Raw genomic sequence first — 27,699 nt, forward strand, 5'->3', positions numbered from 1 at the left:
AACAGTATCAGAACCAGTTGTTCAATATATTTACCATTAATATTTATAAAAATCAAATAGTCAGTTTTCATCACAGCTTTTTTTTCTTGGTTGCACAGCTTCTAGTCATGTATATTTATGCTTCCGTTTTTTTCCAATCATAGTATTTCAGCCATCATTTGTTACCGGTGTCAAATAAATCTGCTTTTAGGTCTTCAGGATCAGCAGTATGGGAGCCTTAAAATGAAAATGAAAACTGATTCGTGAAGTCAGTGATAGGTCATGTCATTTTACAAAATTTCCCCCATTAAGATTCTGTTGCCGGTGGCCATTATTCTCAAGGCGATGTGAAGACGTCCGGTAGACGTACATCAGTGCCTCCAGCAGGTGGCACCCAGAACCATCAGCACAGAACACTGCTTAGAGAGAAAAGCAAGGAGAACCAACTGGACAGGAACAGATGCCACCAGGAGGACAGGAGTTCAGAGAAAAGTGGCTTTGACATTGGTCAGTATGAACCCACCACCCAGTCCTCACCTGGGTGCAGTACCTCACCAAACTAAAATACACTGTTTGAAACTGTTGGAGTAAAAAGGTTAGGTACTCCTTATCTCTGTGTACACCGGGCTGTTGCTCTATTCACACTGAAATGAAATCCTGTGTTGGCTTCACACAGCCACCATCTGGACTAGAATGCTTCCCCCTGCACTGAGCATTGAGCAGTTAGTCATCCTGCCCACACAGGAGTTAGGTAATCAGCACAACGAGGGGTTAAAATGGCCATGAAATACCAAATAGAATGTTGGAAATGTCCAGCTTGGCTACGACATAATATCGAGTTTACAATGAGGCTGCTGTATGTAGCGGTTGTGCAACATATAGTATGAAGATGAAATAGAGAGTCCTGGGTTCCATTCTCAGAGGAACCACATGCTTGGTGCTTGCTAAGGGCAGCCTGTTAACAGCATATCTGCTGCAAACAACAATTTCCCAAATATCGAATCAATATAGTACAAATTAAGTTCATTTATTTATTGTGAAATGTCAACATAGAGCCTTGTTGTTAGTTTAGCTCTGGATCCTGACGGTCAACACTAGAGGACGTTGTTGGACCATGCCTTTGTCTCTGGATGTGCTCAGAATGTTGTTACAGATGTACTGCAACATGAACCTCTAACAAGACACCTTCATTTGTCTTGGACATTAATGGATTATGGTTATGGATTTTTATTTCCACAGAGATATTTTTCCCCCCTAGAAATAAATGTTCATCCATTGGACTTGGGGTTGGCAGAGTGATTCCTTATTCCCTTCCTAATGTAAATAGCATTAGTGATGTTCTTTAAGTTTAATTCTTGCCTGTTAAATGTGCCCTCAGGGTCAGTGAAAGACAAACTGAAAGAGAAACCGAAGCAGAAGGACTTCCTCCGCATCAAACTGAAGAAAAGGAAGAAAAGAAAGAAGGCCAAGTCTGGTAAGAAGAAGGAGAGCGCGGCGTTTCTACTGCTCTGCATGTGCAGTCGCTCTAATTGTTACAGGAATTTGCTTGCATGCACTGCATGAACTGCCCCTGCCTGGTGTAACTGTGGTGACTAAGGCTCTGTGGATGGCACAAGTTGCATTTATGTTGCTCCGTTGTACCAAAAGACGAGCTTTGTCGTGTTGTTTTACCTTAATATGACGACAGGATTCATGCAAAAATCCCTGTCCTCAGCTGCAGCTAATCCACAGACTTAGTCATGACATCCCCACGTCCCTGGTCTCATTTTCCTCATTCTGTTTGGCATTTTCTATGTTGACCTTTTTTTATTATTATTTTGTTCTGCGTCTGCTTCCCCCCATGTCCTACATGAACAGACTACACAGGTAGTGAGGAGAATGTTGACGTCTCAGTATTGGGTCGTCAGTCAAAATTGAATTTGCTACCCAAATCCCCTCAGTCAAACAATCACAAACCTGAGGCCTACCCCAGCAGGCCTGGAAACAGCTACTCAGAGCAGATACATGTGGATGGTGGGTATCTCTGTTTGTGTCAGTGTCTGTGTGTGTGTGTGCGTGTGCTGATGTAAGTGAATGTGTAATTAAACTGGCCTCCCCCTGTATTCATTTCCCAGAATTCAATCAATCATGCAGCTTCATAAGCAAATCAGAAACGTTGCCAATTACCTGTCCTGACTTACCACAGCAGGTGGTAGGATACAACTGCCTTGTGTGTTTACTGTGCTGACTGAATTGTTTTTTTGTTTTTGTTTTAAGTTAATGTATCGTTGTGCCTACGGTCCGGCTGTATATGGTATTGTATTGCAGTTTAGAATTAAGGCTTGGTTGATTGAATCCTGGTGTCTTTGTCGGCTGCTATGGCTTGCTTCATCATGTAATCGTCAATTGTTCACTGAACCTCTCTTGGCTCCTTCAAATGACATGCTCCTTTCAATTGTTGTAGAAAGAATCCTTGTTCGCCTGCATCACTGCTGTGTTTGTTGCTGTTGCTGCAGATGAGGACAGTTTCAGTGACTGGTCGACCGACAGCTGCGGCTGGAGCGACGACGACATGGGGGTGGATCTAGACGTCACCACTCCTCCCCTCAGTGTGGACTCGTGCGCTGCAGACATCAGTGACCAGGAGGTGGTGAGATGCATCTGTGGAGTAGAAGAAGAAAACGACTTTATGATCCAGGTGAGCATGTTGGTGCTTTTCACAATTTCTCATAAAAAATGATTTTTTATTTCGACTTTATGATCCAGGTGAGCATGTTGTTCTTGTCACAATTTCTCATAAAAAATGATTTTATTTTTTTACCTTTAAAATCCTCACAGCAGTGAACTTCAACTTAGGTTTGGAGTATAACCCCGGTCTCTATCTTGTCCTCCTTTAGTGTGAAGACTGTTTATGTTGGCAGCATGGCACCTGCATGGGTCTGCTAGAAGAAAATGTTCCAGACAAGTACACCTGCTACATCTGCAGAGACCCACCAGGTGAGGCAGGGACACCTCTTTTTTTTTTTTTTTAAATTTGATTAGATAGAAGATGATGACTAAAGGCTAAACCCTGTTGTGATGTCACACAGGTGTATCTGCAACCAGCAGAACACTGAGAGCTGAGGTTCTTTTTATCCTAAGGATTATCAGCTACTGCAGTTTGAATAATCAGATTATATAAAAAGATACTCACTTTCAATTGCAATGACATGTAATTCATTGTGGTAAATAGTCTTGCTATCATTCAAGCATTAGAGCAGTGGTACACTTATGTCCAGTGTGCCATATTCCATTGAAAGCCCATCATGCCCCCCTGGCAGCTCCCCACGCCCCCCCACACAGGGGTTCGCCCCACTGTTTTAGAAGTACTGGATCAAATGGATGTTTATTCAAAATCTTGACTTTTTCATTAAATGTGGATTGATTTCCCTCATATCCTCAGGTCAAAGACAGAGTCTGCGCTACTGGTACGACCGTGAATGGTTGACCAACGGTCACATGTATGGTTTGTCCTTCCTGAAAGAGAACTACTCACATCAAAATGCCAAGAAAATCACCACCACACACCAGCTGCTGGGGGACGTTCAACATGTGTTGGAAATTATCAATGGACTCCAACTGAAGATGAATGTCTTACAGTAAGTACAGAGAAGCCCAGATGAACAGTCAGGATACAGAACCTGTTCTGATCTTTTCTCTTTTTTTAACTGCACAGGAGCAACTTCCACCCTGACCTGCAGCTTTGGCGGCAGCCGTGGAAACATTTGAGGTCCTTGCCCAGTTCTGACTCACACCAGGGCAGTGATAAAGCGCCGTTGCCCGTGGTTCCTGATGAAGAGATGAGCCGAGGAGAGATGCTGATGTCGAATGCGTTGGAGAAGCTGAGCCGAGCTGCGACAGCTGCCAACACCTCCTCCCTTCTGTCTTGCTCTCCGTCTCCCTTCCCGTCCTTCCAAGACTCGTACATTTCCAGTGAACATTGTTACCAGAAACCCCGGGCGTACTATCCAGCTGTGGAGCAGCGGCTGGTGGTGGAGACCTGGCAGGGCTCAGAGCTGGAGGACAGCATGAGGAGCACCGAGGAGCTGCTGGAGAGGGAGCAGCGCTACGGGAGCCTGCTGGAGACAGACAAGCCCAAATCTACAGTGAACGGTAACAAGGTGAGGCTGCAGACACTGCAGACACAGTAGAGTCAATCAATGATATGTTGTGGTACAATATGATCCAATTCTTACAGTATATGGTCACTGCTATACATTATAGAATTATATTTTTATATTTTATTTAAAGTGCCCAGGATCTACTTCCAATATTGTTCTGTTCAACTGGTGGGTCCACCCCTGATCTAGGTTACTCACAATGAATTCCAATCTTGATTAATCCTAATCAATTACAATCCAAATGAATTCTGATTATTCACAGCCTGACCCTGTGATTAATCAGATTAAAACCTTTATTGTCTCTGCGTCCTTCTCTCATAGCAGCAGCACAGAGGGATTCTTCAGAGATTCTTTGTCATTTGACTCATGTCTTCGTCCAACTGTCTGCAGGTCACTCTGGCTAACCTGTGGTCCCAGTCTGACATGAAAGATGTGGTGAGGAGAGAACCAGGAGCTGCAGATAAGAACAGACAACACCAGCAGTGGCAGATTAATCTGCTGGACCACATAGATGCAGTCCAGGATGATGTGTCCCACAGGATGGACTTCATTGAGAGGGAGCTGGATGGTGAGCTGTCCATGTCCATGTTATTCTGTTTGGCTTTACCAGTAGATGGGAAATTGAAAATTGTAAAAGGAGTTTTAGTCATCTTTAGTTTACTGATTTAAAATGAAGCCACAACTCATTCTTAGAAATCAGAGCCTTGATCACAATGATGGAAATGATCTTGTAAGTTTGACCCTATTCAATGCACTTTGGTGTGTTTTAAGTCAATGACTACAGTCAGTAGAGTAGGCTCAATATATTTGATTAAATATGTATATAGACTGAAACCTAAATACTGATGGGGTTTTTCCCCTGTTTTAATTGTTAATGAATTACAATTCCTTACTGCCCATTTCTTCCCACAGTTCTGGAGAGTTGGCTGGACTACACAGGAGAGCTGGAGCCTCCAGAACCTCTGGCTCGACTGCCTCAGCTCAAACACCGCATCAAACGGCTGCTGTCGCAGCTGGACATAATGCAGCAGATAAGCTCCATGTGAGGGCGCCAGAGAACAACAGTTGCTGCAGCGCACATTACCTAACTGTGGATGCAGTCAGTGCAGTGTGGGTGCAGATATTCTGGAAACTTCTTGCAGTTTATAAAGTTTTACTGACTGGACTGCTGCACCTGCTGCTGCTGCTGCGTAAGGTCGATACGTGTAACCTGTTGAGCTCCTGTGTAGTGGGATGTAAAGCTTCAGCGTGCCGGTGTCTCGTATGAATATTTGTATGAACATTTGTGGAAATGTTAAATGCTTAAATCAGGATTAAACACAAAGAATTACCTCCTACATGCAGAAGAAATCCCCGAGGCCCAGCGTCCACTTCTGTGGATACGGTCTGGTTAGGACCCCCGTCTCCAGTTCCACACACAGTTAAACATATTTGCAAACCTTTTTTTTATCTTTAGCTTTTTAATCTGGTCAAATACACTCCTCTGTTTTCTCATCAATCCGCCGCCACGATCAGCTCTCAATGGCGTTGAGGTCACAATGTCCAGGATGCATCTTAATGAATTTCTGTTACAGTTTAAGCTCTATGACAATATGCAAATCAGTCCCCCGTCTTGTAAAAGATCCTGTGAACATTTCTGCCCAGAGTCTGGCATTGTTCAAAAGAACAAGTTTTCAAATCTCACACCGTCACCCGTACATTAGAAATGGAAGAAGACATCTTGTCTAAAAGTTGTCTCCAGTATCAACCAAATTAATTCCATTGCCACCAGGTCAACTTATTAATTGTATTGCATTGATATATAAAAAAAAACTACGACATTCAGTAAGCAAAATCAAATGGGAAATCTTGAGATTTCAGAAGTCTCGATTGCTTCGTCCATGTCTAACAATTTGTTACTAAACTGACCATATGGCTGTTGCTTACCTAACATATACCCAGCACTTCTCTGGCTGTCACTGACTAACAGACGAACCCTAAAATATAAAATATAAAATACTACAGCTTACCACCTGGGGCAGTATCTTCAGCCCCGAGTTCCTTCCTCTACTATGAAGTTCCTGGTCACTTGTGTGAAAATGCACGTAGTTCTTGTACGGCCTCCAGAAACGCACCTTTAGGATTTTTGCATAACCATTTTTGTCGCAACCCTGCGTTGTGTGAACTTGACTGTCTAAAATCTTATCATATTACGTCCAGCTTTGAAGAGAAAACCCCTGTCTGGTTTCAGTTTTGTCTTAAAATCGAACTTTTTATTTGTGATAATGACCTTTACTCATGTTTTAGTTGGAGCACTTTGTTTCTTCGGTCTGTTCCTCCTCAGTTTGAACTGATGTTTTGCTATTGAACCTCACTCTCCGTACACTGTAAAATGGAACCTATGCTTGTCTCTCCCTGACCTTTAGCATCTTGTCCTTTTGTTGATAAAAATTTAATGATCAGAACATTGAACATTCTTTTACTCTCTTGGTCAGTTTATTTGGGCTGTCTGTAAATATTTTGTGTAATCTGTTCAACATTCATCAAATACAGGAACTGTACTGCTAATGTACTGTAAATGTCAGATGTAGACGCAGGGGAACTGTCCTGAACAATGCAAAAAGATTTGCTGGTATATAAATAAAGTTATCATTGTTATTAATTATGATGGACTTGGACTTGGGTTTTTTCTTTACCCTTTCAGTGATAACAGTGTCACTCCTCTATATCTCCAGCAGGGGCGCAGTTCCCTAGTATTACGCTAATTTATACATGAAATATGTCGTTTTTATAATCAAAAAATCGGGACAGAGGGAGAACGACGCCCTCATCTGAAAATATCAGAATATGCAAACACCTTCAACTATACCATAAACTATACAAGTTTGAAATCTAAAAAGTTAAAATGTGAATTAATTTATGTCTTCCTAGATACAGGATACAAAGATGACCATCTGTCTCAGTCCAAGTTTTTTTTTTTTTTAACCCTATAAGTTTTGCCTGGTTGATCTTGGCATAAGATGAAAACTGAACTAATATGTAATTCCGTTGCCTCCATTTATTTTTCAGGAACTAGACTGTGACACACTGCGGGTGAGTTGAACTACAGCCTTTGGTTCTGTTGGTTCAGCTGGTTCTTGTTCTTCCAGTATGGTCTGAAATAGTATCCTTCACAGTTTGATGATTTTTTTTTTTTAAATATCTAGGGCTTTCAGCACTGTGGCTGTAGATGAGTTTATTTTGAACCAGTTAAAAGTTAAACCACGCACAGTTGTTAGATGGTGGGCTGAGCAGCAATGAGAATAATTAAAATGTTAATTTAAAATGCAGCCGTGGAGATGGGTCTACGTCGTCAGCTAGTGTCTGTGTGTTGGGGGGTTGTGGTCTTTCTACAGCCCCTCCCTCCATCTGCAGCTGTGACTGGATACAGACTGGGGAGGTTCTAATTGTCTGAGAAAATCACAGCTTAGAAACATTGGACTTCAGGACGTCTTAGCAACAGTACAGAATCAGGACAAGCAAAAACAAACAAAAACAACCCCTCAGATCTACTACAGATGTGAATGACTGTGCCAAGTTTCCTTCCTCTTTTACTACTGCCTGGCAGCTCCGTCTTCTACATCCCTTGAGTAAAATACCACCATCATGTCCAAACCATCATGACCTTGAATTTTATTTGCAAACCTTTTTTTTATCTTTAGCTTTTTAATCTTGTCAAATACACTCCTCTGTTTTCTCATCAATCCGCCGCTAAGTCCAGGCTTTAACAGGCTTTTTTGACGTAGTGAAGTGGCTTCTCCCTCCTTCGTCACCTCAACCCGTCGTTTTCGGCTCTATCGTTATTTAATACACATTCTTTTTATCCTGAGTTTTTTCTAAGCTCATATCCAACTCAAACGCCTCGCATTGATTGACTGTTTGGTCTTTGGATGTTTTAGTTTCATTTACTGATATATTTATACATTAATTAACCTGATTTCTGTCCGACATTTGAGACGTCTTTGGACAAGCCTGTTCCAAAAGGATACTGGTTTGCCACTTTACTCTCAGTATTTGACTTTTTATTCCCACCGCTTTGGGTGTCCGTTATTGGCAGCGGAGTGAGGCCTCCTCCTCACTTCCGAGCTCTGCACCTCAGCGCAGCTTTTTATTGGCTATTCTAAGCTGTCTGTCAGGAGCAGCCTGTGGCTCCACCCACATTCAATCGTAATACTACTTGGTCTTGGAGATAGCGCCGCGAGAGGGTCGTCGATCGTGATTCTTAATTGTAGTCCGTGTACAACATTCCACGAAAGAGGTTGACAGAAGCGTGTTTTCTTTTCCACATTACGGTAAGTCTGAGCTCCAGGTTTTCCGCCGTGTTTTCGTCTGACTGTGACAGATGTGGCCGCTGCCGCCGAAGATGAGAAATCCGCTCACTCCGTTCATACACCTGACCGCACTGTAATGTGTCTCTTTTAGAGGCTTTTATCCAATGTTAAATATTAGTTTATTATAATTGGTTATTTAAAAAATAAAACATTTTTAAAACTGTAGGACTGTAACCGTTGAGCGTTGTAAAGCAACTGCATTTGACTTGAGCCCCAGAGTGATGCGACATCACCGCAGTTTCTCCACATTCTTGTTTTATTACGACTGTCTCTACTGCGTTTTCCTGTCCTTTTAGCTGATGTGAAATTAGCTTCACGTTAAGCTGGTTTATCTTTTTTTTTTGTCCACTTTTGTGAAAATGAAAAAACGACGAAACGTCACTCACGACGGTGGTCTCGTCACCTCATTTGTGCATCTGACAATTGAGACATTATTTAATTAAAGTAAGCAATTAAATTAAAAAAATATTTTTAGATACTACAGGAACAGCTGTTGGGGTAATGTAGTTTGATGCATTACCTGGTTGTGTACTTTATGATGTGTGTCCAAACTCTGGCCTCTGGGCCGATTATGGCACTTTTATCAGTTTTATGAAACCTGTGAGTTATTTTAGTAAGTGTATTTCTAACGTTTTGTCAACAGGGTGCAACTTTTCTATTTTATAAACTTGATTTATTTTATTTTTTTTGGCTTTATGCATTAAAAGTAGTGTTTGTGCGCCATTATTTCATTTCTATCCCGTTACTTATTTCAATCCAACTCTTGCTCAGCCTTCCTGACGTGTTGGGCTGCTTCAACCTGTTTCTGTGTCATCTTATTTTTTACTCTTCGTTCATTTTCAGTTGGATGTCAGTGAAGTGTCGTCTTATGGATGGTAGTAATAGTGAGTCCATGAGGAATAAAGTTTTCACTTCAAACACAGGAAGTGAGGATACTACTAGTACGGAAAGCCAGTGTATTTTCTAAATTGATGTAAACATTTAACAGCATCAATATTAAACTTTTTTTTTCAATAAAACACATTTATATATTTACTTTTAAGCTATGAAAACCAAAACCAGGTATTTTTTTATCACCAAAAGTTGCATCAGAAATGTGCAGGTTGTGTTATATCTGGTAATAACCACTTTTGGACATTTGGTCACCAATGCTGGCTAACATTGCCCTAAATGTGTGGCCCAGTAAGCTAACTTTTAGATTCTTCTTGGTGTTAACTTTTAGCTGTTTTTGTTGAGTTGTATTATTGGTTCACCCTTTATTTTTTTGTCTTTTATTTATTAATTATTATTGTAATTGGAAAGCCTCTCTTAATGTTAGCTTAGGCTAACTTAGCTCCTAGTTGGTGTTAGTGTTTACACTATTTTTTAATAGATTCTTCTTGGTGTTAACTTTTAGCGGTTTTTGTTGAGTTGTATTATTGGTTCACCCTTTATTTTTTTGTCTTTTATTTATTAATTATTATTGTAATTGGAAAGCCTCTCTTAATGTTAGCTTAGGCTAACTTAGCTCCTAGTTGGTGTTAGTGTTTACACTATTTTTTAAATTTCTTTTGTTAACATTAAACAATGTATGCCAATTTTTCATACCTTCTAGTTATCTTTTATTGTGTGTGATGCTGTACATTTGGTCTTGTTTTATATTTTAACTATTGTATTTAGACAATTTATTCAACAATTTGGGTTTTTATTTCCTAATTTTAACATCAAAGTTGAGATTTGACAGTTCAAAGCCTTCTGTAGTCTCTGTAGGTCATTCACACATTGGTATGTGGCACCAAAACACAACGTCTGCTTCTAAAGTTTTAATTATAGAAATGAGTGGTTGACATTTTACTGTGTTCCACATTAAATGGTGGGGGTAATAAATTCAGGTGTCCTATCTGTGACATTGCCCTCCAGAGCGTCACACGAGCAGTATGGCTTGAATGGAGCTGCTTACACAATAAGCAACCCCAACTGGTGTGTGTTGTCACTAACAACATTGTAAATTACACTCAGATTAATGTGTATGTGTGAAACAAAGAGCGGCTGCCTTTACACTGACCTCTGAACCTGTGAGATTTACAACCCCAGTCCAAAACCTGCTTAACTAGGTTGATTATTAGGTCATATGCTGTAGCACACTGAGGTGTTCTCTCTCTCTCTCTGTCTCTGTCTCTTTCTCTCTCTCCCCACCCCATTCCGTTCCACAAATAATCAATTTTGGGTTAGGTTCTGATTAATTATTAATGATGAGATACCTTTAAGAATACTCTACATATTTACTGATTAAATTTTACCTGTAGAACATGTGACCTTATCACACCGACCCTTAACAGTAGAAGTCCTGGACACGTATTTGTAATTCATTTTGTACTACTACATTCTCTTTTCATTAACATTGGTTTAACATATTAAACTTAACTTTTTTTTCTACAGTTTTCAAAATTAGAATCACATATCTCTCCTTTCTTTAGAAAATATAGCTGTGTAAACAGTGGTTCACATTGCTGCCTGGATGAAGTTTTGTTTCTTCCAGATTTCTGACCAGTGGTCACTGTCGTTGACTAACCTCTGTTTACCCTTACCAGCAGACAAAAATCGTCTTTGGTCCTGTTTCTGAGCTGTTTGGATTTGAGAAGTTAGCCTGAATGAAATCAGAGCTTCTTTATTTTGACAACTTGTAGCAGCTAACGGCTAATGCTTTAGCTAGGTGTAAGAAGTTAGTTGAAAACAGCAGGAGAAATATGTTGATAATCTAATAAAAACTATTGTTATGTTACTGTTGAAGGAAGTTAACGTACTTCTTATTAGGTACTTCATTGTCCTTAAAACCTTTCTAAACTTAGTTCAAATTGTTTTGACATCATCTGATTTAGTCTATAGTATATACAGTTTATTCAGCGTCTTTTCAACCGAGTGGCTCCTCTTATTGGTGGCTGATTGCTATCACCTGGATGATTGTTTACACAACAGGTGGTTTCAAACACACGGAGACTCAGAACAAAGAGTAAGGATCAGGACTGAACACCGTCTCTCAGTTCAACGCCTTTAATCACTGAGAAAAATAATGATTATTGAGGTCCTCCTCTGATCTGTGATGTATATTTTTAACACTTACCTCGATGGCACATTGGCATAAAACACTGTGCCATGTCAGTCATGTAAAGTGTTTATGTTTGAGGGATTACAGTGTTCCTGAATGTACCACCAAACTATTTTTGTCAAAGACGTTTTTTTTGTGTGTACAGTGATGGATGTCTGCAGTAAAACTCACCAGAGACACAGAGACAGTAATTAAGCCTCTTCACTGACAGTCATTACTGTGAAGCTGAACAGAATTAGCACCAAACAGGGTCCTTTACAGTACACGGGGTCTTTGGTTCACAATGTCCTCGACCTACAGCTTTCATGTCTACGTACAACTAATTCTGCACAGCAACTAGTTGGTGAGCAGAGCGAGTGGATACAACGTCACTCGGTGCTATACGTGGGAGACAGCTTTGTTTACATTCACTGGTTGTACTTTCTTTCATATATATTGCTTTTAGGAACTTTTTACCCTAAAATATTTTCTCCCTGTCTTGAAGTATATTTCTTACTTTTGTATGAGGAGTCAGATTCTTGGAACTAAACTGTTAATTAACACATTAAAAACTAGTTGATGATCACTGATCTAAATTTTAACGTCTGTCTGAATTTGAAGGTTTCGACAGATGGTTCGATGCTCATAAGTAATCTGTGATTATTAACGCGATAGAACTTGTACGTGAACGGTGTTCTCCTTGAGTACCTTTCTCAGATTACAGGTTCCATATCAAATATTTGTAGCTTCTTTCAGACAGCAGAAATTAAACAGCATCCAAGTTCCTGCTGCTAATGGCGATGATTAGAGAATGGTCGCTAAAAATGGATTTTAAAAAGAACATTTTCTTCAGTGAGAACGACACCAGATGAGTGGTGGTGATCGTCCTCGTCTTTGTGGAAGGACAAGGACACTGTTGACCTCTACAGCAAGCACTCACGAAGCAGGCGCCAGAGGAGCTTCTTATTGAGTGTTAGGTATTCAGTCATTGTGACAACATGGATCATTCTATTAGAGGAGGCAGTGTGTCTGTGAGGAAATGGCCCTCGGAGCCCTGATTCATTCACATGTTCACAAGATTTAGGACCTAACCGACCGGCAGCACGAGGGCCGGATATAGCCCAGTGGACTGTCCAAAATTAACATCAAATAATAATGTTAGACAAAAATTAGATTTTTTTTTTTCATTTTATTTGAGTGTCCAGCCCCCAAGAGAAGTAAGAGCAAGTGAGCAGAAGGTTGGTCTTTGGATATTTTTACCAGGAATAGTCGAATACAGATGGATTTCACGCCTCAGTGACTTAATACGCAGCCTTTTTTAAAATAATGATTAAGGCAGTAAACTTCCAAACTCATTCATGCATCCCAACTAGGTGGTATCCATATCAGTGTCAGTCAGAGTGACCTTAGCCAGAAAGCCTCCTCTGTTGAAGTAGATATAAACCCTGTGAACAATGAAATGAGGATTTTTTTTCAGTTATATGGAAAATGTTTGTAAATAGGAAGAAAAAAACCCACATAGACAACAATATAAATCTTAATGTAGTTCAAAGTGTTCAAGGCCATGTCATGAATGGTTGACAGGAGTTTACATTCCATTACAGGACTTTACTGTCCGTGACATTGAAAGCTATCTTCAGTTTTTTTAGGCACTATCTAATGTTTCCATTTTACTGTCTGTGTATGAGGAAATCACATTTCTACTTCTTAACCATGCTACTAGAAATGGACATTTACAGCCTATCACAGAGCTGAACTTCATTAGCAACATATGGCACAATATTCATGTCTGTCTGCCAGCAGGTGGCTGTTGGCTTAGGGAGGTAAACTGGAGGCATTTCATGTTTGTTGTTTGTCTACTGTACAGTTGTGCAGTTATTTTTAGAAAACCCGACTAAGGAGAAACATCAGTGGAAATAAGGGGGAACTAAGATTTTTGTTATGACAACACTATCCCAAGTTATATGTCATTTTTTTACCTGTTACCGTGTGTTATTGCCAGGATACTGTTGGATACTCCAGCCTTTCACTACTCACTAAATTACAGATATAACGTATTTAGATTCTCATTTGAAATGTTGTTTTGGACGTCACTATTGTGAGAGAATTATTAGTGTCACCATATTATACATTAGTTCATACCAGCACGATTACATGTGTGTTGTTTACAAAATAAACACCAGGTGTCAACAAACAGCTGCATGTTTTTCCCTTTTATAATGGTGTTATAGCAGTGACACGGTTTGACACAGCCACGCCCCAACACATACAATATTCATCACCGAGTATGAGCACGCAGTTTTCTACCTACTTACATACTTGTGTGTGTTATTAGCATTTGAGTTGTTGAAGTTGCCAATGTTTTGTTGCTCAGATATTTTACTGAGACATTGTCCTGATGGATAAGTCAAGAAAATCAAGTAAACGTCAGTGAGAATTTTGAGTCTAATCTATATTGGTGTACTGAGTGTAATATGTTTCTGTTAAAATTAGGACGTATCATTTTTGGGAACCACAGTTGTGTAATTATTTCTATCTGAGACTCCCTCTGGCTGTGAGCGTCTTCATGTCGTGGGCTGATGACACCGCTGCATTTTTCTTTTAATTTTATACAGACGAGCGCTGCTCTTTAATCTCGTAAGGCCATTAGCAGATGAAGTGACCCCTTAAGGAATAATTTAGGTCTTTAAAAGCCTTCAGGGAGTAATGGCAGGTGGGCTTAGCATCTGCAGCATCATAGTCACCAGACTCTGCAGGATCTGATGTTGAGACTCTGTTTGACTCAGTTTGATCTGCCCTCGTTTTGTGTTGGAGCTAATGCTGCTGTTGCAATCTTAAAAACATTTGGAAAACAGCTCAAAATAGAGGTTTTCCATTTTTTTCAACATGCAACACATTTAACTAAAAATCAAGTCAGATTCGAGAATGACGAGATCAACTGGACGAGAATAAGAATAAAAAATAATACATTAAAAATAAAAAGAATAGAAACATGTGTTATAACTGTAATATCTAACATTTAATAGTAACATATGAGGCACATAGGCCGTAGGTTTTTGTAGTTACACAACAGAATCAGGACAGAGGCCCAGAAGCACAGACATCACAATCAAATTGATTCTGCTGCCGAGATAGAATTCTTACTGTCCACCCTTTTTGTCAGGCCAATCAATCAATAATTAGACTGGATTTTCATTTTTAAAAGGCTCTGCAAATACATTAGTAATTAATCTGCACATCAATGAAAATCAATGCCAATGTTATTAGAAATGGACCCAAGTGAATGCATGTACAGTGAGAAAGATACTAAGACTGACCTCCTGTCAGATAAGAAAGACCTGAAAACAGGTCCAGGGCAGTTCATCTGAGGCCTACAGACAGTTTTAGGTGAGATAAATAAGAACCTTCTTATCTACTGTCTCAGAGGTGGCAGTACCAGACAGGAAGAAGAAGCAGAAGTTGTACAAAACCGTTGAGTCCATAGTACTCACTAAATTACAGATATAACGTATTTAGATTCTCATTTGAAATGTTGTTTTGGACGTCACTATTGTGAGAGAATTATTAGTGTCACCATATTATACATTAGTTCATACCAGCACGATTACATGTGTGTTGTTTACAAAATAAACACCAGGTGTCAACAAACAGCTGCATGTTTTTCCCTTTTATAATGGTGTTATAGCAGTGACACGGTTTGACACAGCCACGCCCCAACACATACAATATTCATCACCGAGTATGAGCACGCAGTTTTCTACCTACTTACATACTTGTGTGTGTTATTAGCATTTGAGTTGTTGAAGTTGCCAATGTTTTGTTGCTCAGATATTTTACTGAGACATTGTCCTGATGGATAAGTCAAGAAAATCAAGTAAACGTCAGTGAGAATTTTGAGTCTAATCTATATTGGTGTACTGAGTGTAATATGTTTCTGTTAAAATTAGGACGTATCATTTTTGGGAACCACAGTTGTGTAATTATTTCTATCTGAGACTCCCTCTGGCTGTGAGCGTCTTCATGTCGTGGGCTGATGACACCGCTGCATTTTTCTTTTAATTTTATACAGACGAGCGCTGCTCTTTAATCTCGTAAGGCCATTAGCAGATGAAGTGACCCCTTAAGGAATAATTTAGGTCTTTAAAAGCCTTCAGGGAGTAATGGCAGGTGGGCTTAGCATCTGCAGCATCATAGTCACCAGACTCTGCAGGATCTGATGTTGAGACTCTGTTTGACTCAGTTTGATCTGCCCTCGTTTTGTGTTGGAGCTAATGCTGCTGTTGCAATCTTAAAAACATTTGGAAAACAGCTCAAAATAGAGGTTTTCCATTTTTTTCAACATGCAACACATTTAACTAAAAATCAAGTCAGATTCGAGAATGACGAGATCAACTGGACGAGAATAAGAATAAAAAATAATACATTAAAAATAAAAAGAATAGAAACATGTGTTATAACTGTAATATCTAACATTTAATAGTAACATATGAGGCACATAGGCCGTAGGTTTTTGTAGTTACACAACAGAATCAGGACAGAGGCCCAGAAGCACAGACATCACAATCAAATTGATTCTGCTGCCGAGATAGAATTCTTACTGTCCACCCTTTTTGTCAGGCCAATCAATCAATAATTAGACTGGATTTTCATTTTTAAAAGGCTCTGCAAATACATTAGTAATTAATCTGCACATCAATGAAAATCAATGCCAATGTTATTAGAAATGGACCCAAGTGAATGCATGTACAGTGAGAAAGATACTAAGACTGACCTCCTGTCAGATAAGAAAGACCTGAAAACAGGTCCAGGGCAGTTCATCTGAGGCCTACAGACAGTTTTAGGTGAGATAAATAAGAACCTTCTTATCTACTGTCTCAGAGGTGGCAGTACCAGACAGGAAGAAGAAGCAGAAGTTGTACAAAACCGTTGAGTCCATAGTGTTCTTTTTGATGAGGGGCTGTCGAGGAAAGAGAAGAAAATCCATTCGTTATTAATCATGTTTTGATAGAAAACAGAAAATGTAAGTGTACGTAGCCGTGCTGCTGTTGGTTCTAACAGAAGGATGTGAAGTTGTGAACTGTAATTGGTTGAAAATGTCAAATCTAAGCAAAATCTCTTTTTTGGATCCTAGAGATAAGTAACAGACCTAAAGAGGAGACTTTGAGGGACTCCCTAAACCCTGTTCTCAACTCTTAGGAGAGGACATAATGATTCGTCTGAAATTCACACCTGACTCTGTGTTACCATGGTAACCAAGCCAGTTTTAAGGTGAGCTCCCTTCATGATACTAAAAACCCAGGCGCTAGGCTCAGTAGAGCTAGCTAAATCAATATTCTTGCTCCGTACTACAGCCCCCATGTCTCCTAATTTCCATTGAAATGAACTAATCCCCTTCCCCATCTAAACAGTCTGCATGGTTCATTGAAGTTTGAAAGATTGTCAGAGATAAATGAAACGGAGAGCTGATGTTTGGTGCTATGCTTAATTGATTTCTTTTGATCATGCACCAGTATAAGTATTCCCCGCTCGTCGTGTTGCCTCACCGTTCCCTCCTGGGGCTAGCCTGGCTTAGAATAAACATCAACAACCAGCTTTGTCTCTATAGCAACACTTGCACAGACAGATACATAGGTTTTACAGGGATGTGTTGTTGCTGGATTAGCTGACTGTGAGTTGGAATAACGATGATGATGGTGGTATGTCTAATCAAATACTAGAACAGAACATGTCAAGTCAGTATTTAAACTCATACAATTTTAATGTGCTATTTTTTACCCAGAGTACCTTTCAAATTCAAGCACTTGTGTGTGCAGGTATTTCATCAGCTGTAAACATGGTTCCCTGACTTTTCCCACGTGGCCTGTGGGTTGGGAATCTGAAGGACTCAAAGTGGGAGACTACAAACTGTGATATTATATTTTTAGGAGGATGTGACAGATTTTTTTTTTCAGATTATTTAAGGAAACTACACATTGACAAATCTTTGGTGTTTTTTATGTGTTTGGTCAAGAAAGTCTTTTTTTTAGATAAGGAATCAGTTGTAACTGTGAACAATTTATCTTTGTTAAAGTTGGCTCCGTGAAGACTGTTACATCAGTTACTGGTGTTTCCCATTATTGAACTGCTAGTGACAGATTATGTAAATGTGACATTTACAAAATGAAGAGCAGTAAATTGTTGAGATATATTTGTTTTGGTCGGTGTTTCTCTGGCATGACTGGGCCTCAGGTAGTTGATTTGGAAAGTGTTGAAATTCCCACTCTACTTTGTCATGTTTTGTCACTGTTTTGGTAACTAAGTCATTGCATGACAATCAGAGATCATTCAACTGGTGAAAAATCAGAGAATGTTGATTGGTTATTGTTGAGTTAGTATGATCTGTTGACAGTAATAAACTGTAACGATGTTTCTGCTGAGAGAGTAGCTCTGCTGATCTGTCCTACTGAACAAATGCAGGGTTGAGCTTCACCAGAAGCGATTTCTTGTGCTTCATTAGCATAACTGTTGCCATGGCCATAATATTGTCAGCCTGATGGTCCTGATGGTCCTGATGGTCCTGATGGTCCTGATGGTCCTGGTGGTGCTCGGATACACAGAAGGACAACACACAAGAACACATCAAGCCATCCATCATTGGTAACTTGCGCTCACAAAGAAAAACATGAATAGCTAAATGAGTGGAGGATTCCTGAGCGGTTCGCCCTGGAGGACGGAAGTGTCACAAGCTCAGATTAAAGAAAATGATCTATCAGCTCCCAGCAACTCACTGGGAGCTGATAGATAATTTGAGATAAAAGATAATGTGTTCTCTACATTAGCGAAAGCTACAAAAATAATATAGAGTATAAAGAGTTACATGTTCACTGTTTTTTGTCGTTTGTACTCCATCAGTGTGATGACATCATAAATTACTCGCCCACTTGACTTCAACTTCATTGTCCGAGTAGTCGTTAGTCGTGATAAAAACATCAGAGGTCGTCTGTGCCCTGGTGTGAAGGCCTGGTTGTTTGTTAGTTGGCTCACCAAGTGGAACCAGGTCAGTGGGGCTGGGCTGTGAGAGCTGCCCAGTCAATCTGTTAACGGCTCTAAGCCCATCACGACCCCCTCTCTTTAAAACCTTGATTATGCGGCTGGCCAGCAGATGTAAAAGCCTTAAGTCTCTATTCCACTTTCTGTGACGGCCTGAGGAGATGTAACATTGATCTGATTCCACTTTCTGTGACGGCCTGAGGAGACGTAACATTGATCTGATACTCCATACACCCATTTTTCTATTGTTCCCTTGTCTAATTATTACCAGGTTCTAAGTGTGTCAGCATTTTGGTGTTTTTATTCCTGTGTTTAATTCAGTCAAAGGATTGTTCTCAAATACCATGTATTCTTTTCGCAGAGTCTGTCTGTTGTAGAACATTATGACCCCCTCCCTGATAAGTGCGTCATGAGGCAGCTGTGTGTTTAGACCTCTCTCAGGCAATCAACGGATGAACCTGTTGGGATGTGCACAGCCATAACGTGACATCATCACGGCTGGCACCGTCTGTCGTTTGTTGGCTGACAAGACAAGACAACATTAATCAGTACTGACTGTTGTTTGGTACCTGCAGCTCAGGGTGATTGGTAAAGAAATGAAAGCCGACAGCTCAAATTTGGTATTGACTTAGTACAAAGGTTTTAGTTTCAGTCTTCATGGCTATGGTGGTCAGCCATCACCTCCCGGTTTAGTACTGACCTAGAGGAGGCAGAGGCTTTGTCTGATGTTTTGTGCAACAAGAGCAAGTCTCCTGGGTCCACCAGGTAATTCAGTACCTCTTCCTGTTCTCACCTTGTACAAACATAGGAGACAGAGAAGGTTCTATTTTAGGGACAGTGGAAGCAAGGCACAATATTTGTGTCAGCTTTCTTTATGCCAAAAAAAAACCTGACTGTATACACAAAACAAATGCACCGAGCCTTGCTAGCACCACCCTTATATCTGTGCGCATTTTTATATACAAACGTATGTGAACCGTGCTCCCTCCGTATACTGTGTGTCTGCTCTGTCAGAACCTCAGGCCGACAGATGTCACGGAGAGAAAGAATGGAGTGGTACCTGAATCGAGGACCAAAGTATGAAGGATAGACGCAGCTATTTCCATTCATTAATAAAAGATATGAGCCTCATTCACAGTGCAATAAAAACTAGAGCTGTCATTGATTAATAGTATTAATCAGATTATTCACAGTGTAGCTTTGTAATTAATCATGAATAAGTAGTAATCAATAGTCCTGACAAAAAACATTGATTTCTGTGTATTGCTGGGACAGAAAGACATTTACCGTTAGGCAGACATATTGGTTTCACCCCTGGTTTTATTCATGATAATATTCAAATGATTGAATTATTACTGTAAAATATTAAAAAAACAAGCCTGGTAAAGACTCCACAAACACATGCTGGGCCTTGAGATTATTGAGTTATTTTAAGCTCAAGCTGCTTCGTGAACCAAAAATACTTTCCTGCAGTGTGTACAAATAACATGTTCTGTTGTCTACTAGAGCAATGAAACGTAAATAGCCAACGGAAGAATTAGATTCTGCCCATGTGCTAAAACGCATTACAATATGATTTTGTTTTATCTTCCTGATTAATGTTATAAACACCTTATTATTTACAGCCCTAATAAGAGGTTTTAGATGTGACTTTCATTTTCTTAACCAAAAAAGCTTAAACAAGGACTGATCTGACCAAATAAGATGCAGTATGAACCCATATCCCTTCCATCCTGATTATAGATCACTTGAAAGTGGAACCATCTGACCACAAATAATGTTTTCAATATCTTCTAATTCATCTTGGTGGAGCTCGGGCCAAGAGAACTCGTTTGTGCTTCTGTACACTATTGATTTATGGCTCTTATTCATGTAATTCGGTCTCAGGAAACGTTTGTATGGAATGGTACTGTGTTGAGAAGGATTTTTTTATATATAAAATACTTCAATAAAGTCCATACTCTGTAGTAGTATCACTGCAGTTTCTAACATAACATACAGTTTTGTCAGAAACTGCACTGGTAAAGTGATGGACGTAAGACATTTGTGGTACACAGTGTACATGCTAAATGCTGACAGACCCAAAATACTATAGTTACACAGCTGCACAACTTACCATTAGGTCTCATTTAGGCCTTGGCCATTATTTTGAAGTCTGTCACTGTTGGTAACAAATCTGTTTCTTTCTTCCTGTGTGTGGTCTTCCTGTACAGAAAGGTTTCCAGGGATCAGGGAGAAACATGGATGAGCTGCAGGATGTTCAGCTGACAGAGATCAAACCTCTGCTGACCAACAGGGTAAGTCTTCTGGAAGGATAAAAAAAACCAGAACACTGATGAGCTGCATGTGGCAGACGTCTGTTCACTCTCATCCACACGGTTATTCTGCAGACGTTTCTTTATAAATATATGAGGTCCTGAAGTTTTGCCTGTAATATGTATACTGTATTTTCCGGATTATGAGTCGCTCCGGAGTTTAGGTCGTACCAGCCAACTAGAGTGCCCTCTAGCGGCTGTCAGTGTGAAAATAGCTAACATGTACATTTTCAGTGGTAGAGGAGCAGCAGATACTGGGACACAGCCCTAGAGTGACCTTTCACAGCTGTCAGTGTGTCGCACCTGAGTATAAGTCGCAAACCAAGCCAAAGGATGAAAAAAGGTGCAACTTATAGTCTGGAAAATACGGTATTCTCATTCAGCTGATATGCCCACTCTGCATTTTCTTTCTCTTAAAATGAAATTATTCATCTCTCTTCCTAACTGCCCATGGGAAAGAGAAAAAAACTAGAGCACAAGCAATGAAATCATTTGAAAAAAAAAAAAGATCAGTGTCACAAAAAATGAGGAGAGAACTTGAGATGGCACTGGGAAAAAACAAGAATGAAAAAAACAAGATGACAGTAAATGAAGAGAGATGAAAGCAGATGAAGCAGAGAATCCATCATTTCTCCTGCAGCGCCCCAAAGACTCAGACCAGTTAGAGAAAAACTGTACACTATAATAGAACCAGGCTCTGACTTCTTCTCTTGACGTCTCTTTGCTGTGACTTTATATATATATATATATATATACAGTATGTACTGTATATGAAGGTAAAACAAAATCACCAGAGTGAAGGTGTCTGGCCTCTCACTCCACCTAGTGGACAGCAATTAAAAAAGCAAACTCAAAGTTCTTAAAGTTAATAGTATTGATGATGTGATAATAATAATAAAACAAGTTTAGAAAGAAAGAGTTTTCACTAGACCTGATCAGGTTTTACTGCTGTACAGTTATTTCCTATTTGGTGTGTTTAGGTGTTTAAACTAAAATCTGAATTTAAAACTGTATGTTTTCTGTTGTCCACCTCAGTAAACTGTATGAACTCGGAATAAAAATCCATTTATAATTCATAATAAATACTCTGTTCTATTCATTTATATTTCCTCTTTTTTATTTCCTTTCAGAATTCACGCAACTTCCAAGACTTCGACTGCCAGGTGAGTGGTCTCCTCTGTTCCAGAACACACTGCTGTGTTTCTAGAACTCAGACCTGGTTCCATTCTAAACCCTTACATTTTTGTCGGTTCCCATACATTTGAACTTTGTTCTTTTTATTGCAACATCTACGCTGTTAACATGAGAAAAACACAGCTGCTGTGTGTGGTTCTAGGTATGTCTGACATTAATTCCACGGTTAAGGACTTAAAAAAATGATCTGATTTACAAAACTTCTTCATGATAAGAAATGCTTCAAACTGCTGCTGTTCTTTTCCTTGAAACCTTGAAAATCAGGATCCAGTAATGTTGATGGAACTCAGTGTGAGGACTGTTATTAATATATAAACACAATGTTCTTCTAACTAATGACTGACAGTGTGAGATAGATTTAGGTCCTGGTCAGTGTAGTGATCATGTCCCAGTCCACATGATTGAGGAGAAGTGGACTGAGCGGTGACTGAGGACCACGGTGTTAGATCCCACTGCAGGTAGGGATGTGCTGCCATTGTAAGATGACTCTGCTCTCTGCTGTGTTCCTTGGGTTTCGTGGCTGCGAAGGGTTAAGCCTTTTATCCTGTTCTTACTTTCCTGCAGTCACATCTGCTTCAGCGTCCCACCAGAGCTAAATATAGCCACTGCAGTTAGGGTGGAAAGATCCATGTGTGAGCAGGAGCGGGTGCACTGCATCCATTGGTCTGTGTTTTATTAGCTGATGATGATGTTCCATTAAGCAGCTGATCGTCTTATTATGGCACTGATTTAAAACAGGTCCTTTTACAGTGTGGTCCAGTTTTACTGTAAGATGTCCAATTCTGTCTCGGTCTCTTTGGTAGTCCAGCCTGATTGACCTTACCGTCCTGGGCAGCCATTTTGACCTAGTCATTCTTAGATGATACGTGTGCTTAACATAAATCCTTACATTTCTGTGAGTAAAATCCAGACACTTCTACAGTTTCAGTGGAATTAGATTAGAAAGAAGAACCATAACTACACTGGTAGGAAAGAACATTACACAGAAAGGAGTACAGTAGCAAGGAAAAACATAAAAGATTTAAATAAATAAAAAACATTTTTTAGATCTTTTATCTTTTAAGCTATGGTTTTAAAAAACCTTTTAGTTCTTTATACACTCATGTTTAGGTATTTGAATTCCTTCTGGCAGCATGCTGATTCATTCTTGGATATTTCTACACGTACTTTGTGTGTATTCCTCTAGCGTTGCTATAAATATGGCTTGGATCTACCTCCTCATTGTCGGTTCAAATCAGTCACTGGTCTCTCTAGTGAGACTGACCTGAACTGCAAAAAAAAGTTATTTTTTAATTGCATACAAACCCTTTAAATGTGTTCAATGTTTTTTTAGGAGTATATAATCGTGAGTATTTACATAACTCACACCCCTGCTTTACATTGTGTTTACATTGAAAGTACATCATGTACCTGCCTGTGATTAGATGTCAGTGATGCAGGGTCTTAGCCGTAGACACGGAGGAGGTGTCATCACGACCACTTTGACATTATCAACTCCTGGAGGACAAATCCAGGAAGTCACATCTGACGTCCGTGCTGCTACAGCTCCTTTTACTGGTCGGATACGTGTACTGCATGGTCACGACAAAATCATTTTGCACCAGCAGGAGTACAGGGAGGAGGAGGAGGAGGCAGAAGAGTTGGGTGCTGGTGGAGACGATGGCGTCTGGGTGGAGCCACGGCTCACCGACGGGGTGCTGCAGTCAGTGCACCACATCGTGTGTCCGTCGTTCTTATTCATATATATTCAGCCTTACATGTAGGAAGAAATAAATGACTGACCTCTGGCGGAGACGGTGTTGAAGGAGTTTCAATGCAATGCGATCAGCGCGAGTATTGGTTTATGGTAATGTTGAAAATACTACGTCATAGTGACGTTGGCTGTCAGGGTCGTGTTTTTTTTAAATTATGATCTTAATCGGTTCAACAGAGGGCGCCATTGGACAGCTAACTGTGTGAGTCTGGGCTCTGGTGGTCAAAAACTCCCCTGTACATACGAAGCTGAATGGTGCATTGCATTTGAAGCGGCCTTGTAACAATTACAGACATAATAACGTGGGTCTGTGACTTGTCTGACCACTGCTGCCGACATATACATTCATTTAGTGCAGTTTTCTGGGCCTATAGATATAGACATCTGATGCTTTGGTTCATGTTGGACAGTTTTCCTCCCCTAGCTATCAAAAATATGTACAGTCAGAATTTAGGCCGCAGCTTTTTAAAAATAACACTCTAGTTGATTTAGTCTTCCTCAAATCACATTTTGTGGAAGATTTTATTAAACACCACAGTCTAAATGTGCCAGTTCCACACTCACAGGTGTCCTACGTCCTGGTGAAACCTGGAGTTGTGCAGATGGAGAAGTGGGGCAGAGGAGAGGAGAGGAGAGGAGGTTGGATCAATAAACGATTTGGCTCTAATGGGAGGTGAGACATTGATCCGTTGGTGTGCGGAGTATAAGAGCATCTGGGAGGAGGTGCATTTAATGCTAAAAATAAAATCCAATTAGACTTTTTAGAGTTCTCTGAGAAGACAATGTGACTCTGACGCCAGAATGTGTAAGACTGATGCATCCTGGTCCTATCACTCCTTCTGTATCGCTTGAAAGTGCCTCTGGAAGTGCTCTTGAAAGTCATGTGATAGGAAACTTTAATCTTCCAGCAAATGATGTTTTCATTGTAGTAAATAATGTAGTAACAATGTGCTAAAATGTTACCATTGGCTCTTATACAACATTAAAACGTCCAAATTCTGCCATGTAGGCTCTTTTATTTTTAATGCATTTGTTAAACACATGTCAGATCCTCACAGGACTTTTTGTTTAAATATAATATGGCTTGAATTTGAATTGTGTCCTCTCCTCCCAGCTCCTCTCCTATGCCTCACCTCGCCTCTCTTTACCCTCCTTCTCCTTCTCTCCTCTTTTCTTCCTTCCACTCCTCTTCTCTCCTCTCTTTTCATTTCCTGTCCTCTCTCTCCCACTTCCTCCTCTGCCCTGTCCCCCTCTCTTCTCCTCTCTCCTCTCCATCAATGTGACATTTACAGCCTGCACATTTCTTCTGACTGCCTCTGCATCCTTGCACCCTTTGTACCTCATCATCCCCCCATCCCTCCCACTCTCTCTCTCCTCCTCCTCCCCGTTCTCCCCGAAGCCTCACCCCTTCCCTTCGACCACCTGACCCTCAGTGGTCCAATCAAAACCACGGATGGCTGGATGTAGGAACGCGCTGTGACTACCAAGCACAAACTGCAGTCTCACTCTCCTCCCCCTTCTGTCTCTCTTCGTACTCTCTTTCCCACCTCTTGTGTCTGTCCTTCTTTCTGTCGTTCTTTCCGTCATTTCTGTGTCTTACTCATTCCTTTTCCTTCACTCAGCTCATTCACCCATCTCCTCCTGGGTCCCTGTGCTGTGGCCTTTCTCCTCCCTCTCCTCCTCCTGTCAGTGCTGCTCTTGCCTCCCCATCACAGACATATTCAACCTCTCTTCTCCTTCCTACTCCGTTTGGAGATTTGAACCAGAACACACTTGCACATAGCATAACACACGCCTTGTCCTGCGTGGGAAAAACATGTCTGCTATTCTGGACCTGGACCAGATTGCATGCTGTGGGAATGAAGTGGTGAGTGATAAATGCGACATGCCTGCCTCCACACATCTGTGTCCACGGCACTGAGGGTTTGGGTTCAGATTTAGGAGGTGGCTTGAGGAGACTCTGCCACAGCTCCGGTTGCTAAAAGTAAAGACCTGCTGGTGGTCTATGTGGACGTCTACAGCAGACCTCTAAGACTGCTGGTTCTTGTCTTTGTCTTTGTCTTTGAGGACAGCTGTGTGAGCTCAACATATTTTGTGTTTGTGCATTTCTACAGGCGTGTCAGTGTGTGTGTGCAGTGGGGCGTGTTAATGCAACGCTGTAAAAGATGCATGAACGATGTCTGTGGATCAGTGATGGACATTTAAAACAGCTTCACATGGTTCTAGCTCTGCAGCCACAGCCCAGGGACGGTGGAGATGCAGTGGTGGAGAGAGCATTTGTCAGGTTGTCAGCACTCTGCTGCTCTGTCATCGCTCTGGTCTGCAGTATAGCACTCTTTACCTCCCAGTTCAGAGCTGACTGTAGTCACAGAGTTAAGACTCGAGGACAGTTTTTTTCAGTCCTTTTAATTTTGAAAATATAGCCTGTATTTATAAAAGATGGATATTTACGCTCAGGTTTTTTTTTTTTTTTACTAGCAATGTGTCTTGCTTTAATGGGCTGTGACATGACTGAAGAGTTAACTAATGCTACTGCTATATATCAATGCTTAAAAGACATAAATATAAATGTCAATGAAAGCAACATTTAATAATATTTTTTACATCTTCTGTTTTTTAGAGGTTGATTTGATGCAACATTAAACAGATTTTAGGGCCAGGGCACTGGCTATTCATATATAAACATGATCAAAATATAGTTACAGGTGCAATGCAACATTCACATACTATTGTTTTAGAAACCTCAAAATGAAACCTTTATTTTGAACTACAATTACCAGATTGTTTAATTTATTTATATCATTTATTGTGTATCAATACATGGTCCATCTACCTTGTTTCTGCACCCTGGTGGTGCAGTACCTCCTCACAGCTGTGCGGTGGTTGATCTTTCATTGACTTGTTTCTTCGTGTTATTCCAGGTTTAAGGACAGCAGGTCTTAAATGTTCTCCTCGTTGTCCGCACTGACCGCTGCCTCAGTTCAGATCTGCTTTTCATCTGTGGTTAATCCTTAGTGTCATGACTTGATCCGACCATTTTCTTTTCAAATATATTGAGTTGAAGAATGACACGTATTAAACCATAATTGCACCAGGACTCTTCACTCTTGGACCACAGGATTCAAACTGTGACAAAAGCACCCTCTGCAGGTTAACGAGGAGTTACAGTATGTGTGTTCTATTAGGAAACAGTAAGTGGTGTTATCAGTGTTAAAGAACGGAGACAAGGAGAGTCGTGTCACTATTAATAGAAATGAACCGTATTTATACAAAACATTTACCCAATGTCCGGCTGCAGAAAGTCTTTTTTTAATAATCAGATATTCATCATCAGGTCCCCATCCCATATGTTGGGCCTTGAACCCCACACTCTTCTGTTCATGTCCACGTCTCTGTTGTGATGAAGGCCTGGTTTAGCTGCAGCTCAGTTCCTCCAGTGTGTAGCTTCACTGCACCGTGGCCGTGATGTCAGGCCATCACTGGTGTTTGCTGCAGGAGGGCGGACTCTGTGTTTGTGATAGAACCCGGAGAGCACGCTGCTGTTTGTTCATACATGAAGTACATAAACACACAGTATTGGTACGCCGCTGCCCTGCCCTTCAGCAACCCTGCAGCGCAGCTACAGAGAGAACTGATGATAAACTGATTGATTTGTGGTGGAGAAGAACAGGTTAACGTCCTCTCATCCATTTCTCATTCAGCCAGCTCCCTCACTTGTCCTCATTCTGGGATCCAAAAAACGCAGGACCCCCGCCTTCCACTTTTATCCAGCATGAAAGAAGCTTCCTCAACCATTCTCCCTGAAAATTCAAACCCCTACTTAGTATTCACTTCTCACCAAGAACCGTCCCAAACATCAACTCCCACTGAGGCTCAG

The 27,699-nt window shown here is 40.5% G+C and overlaps 2 protein-coding genes across 7 annotated transcripts in view; both read left to right on the forward strand.

Moving 5' to 3' along the window:
• phf20a (PHD finger protein 20, a) overlaps window positions 1-5,540 on the forward strand; it is a 12,449-nt gene extending 6,909 nt beyond the window's left edge. For 3 of the 4 annotated variants that reach the window (XM_008320530.3, XM_008320529.3, XM_008320532.3), the window contains 9 exons: window positions 292-486; window positions 1,358-1,453; window positions 1,837-1,992; window positions 2,475-2,656; window positions 2,856-2,955; window positions 3,401-3,596; window positions 3,674-4,118; window positions 4,509-4,686; window positions 5,031-5,540. In XM_008320530.3, coding sequence (XP_008318752.1) covers window positions 292-486; window positions 1,358-1,453; window positions 1,837-1,992; window positions 2,475-2,656; window positions 2,856-2,955; window positions 3,401-3,596; window positions 3,674-4,118; window positions 4,509-4,686; window positions 5,031-5,164 — 1,682 coding nt within the window. In that variant the 3' untranslated portion in view covers window positions 5,165-5,540. The remainder of the gene's footprint in view (window positions 1-291; window positions 487-1,357; window positions 1,454-1,836; window positions 1,993-2,474; window positions 2,657-2,855; window positions 2,956-3,400; window positions 3,597-3,673; window positions 4,119-4,508; window positions 4,687-5,030) is intronic. The other variant, XM_008320531.3, reaches the window with a different exon arrangement.
• A 2,744-nt stretch (window positions 5,541-8,284) lies between these two features.
• The window catches only part of ndrg3a (ndrg family member 3a), a 28,644-nt gene continuing 9,229 nt past the window's right edge, over window positions 8,285-27,699 (forward strand). The window contains exons 1-3 of one of the 3 annotated variants that reach the window (XM_008320525.3): window positions 8,285-8,428; window positions 20,774-20,857; window positions 22,006-22,038. In XM_008320525.3, the coding sequence (XP_008318747.1) occupies window positions 20,801-20,857; window positions 22,006-22,038 (90 nt within the window). In that variant the 5' untranslated portion in view covers window positions 8,285-8,428; window positions 20,774-20,800. Of the gene's footprint in view, window positions 8,429-20,773; window positions 20,858-22,005; window positions 22,039-25,291; window positions 25,690-27,699 lie in introns of those variants that run through there. The other 2 variants (XM_008320526.3, XM_008320527.3) reach the window with 2 other exon arrangements.

This window comes from Cynoglossus semilaevis, chromosome 11 (genome assembly GCF_000523025.1).
Source record: "Cynoglossus semilaevis isolate Cse_v1.0 chromosome 11, Cse_v1.0, whole genome shotgun sequence".
Classification (NCBI taxonomy): domain Eukaryota; kingdom Metazoa; phylum Chordata; class Actinopteri; order Pleuronectiformes; family Cynoglossidae; genus Cynoglossus; species Cynoglossus semilaevis.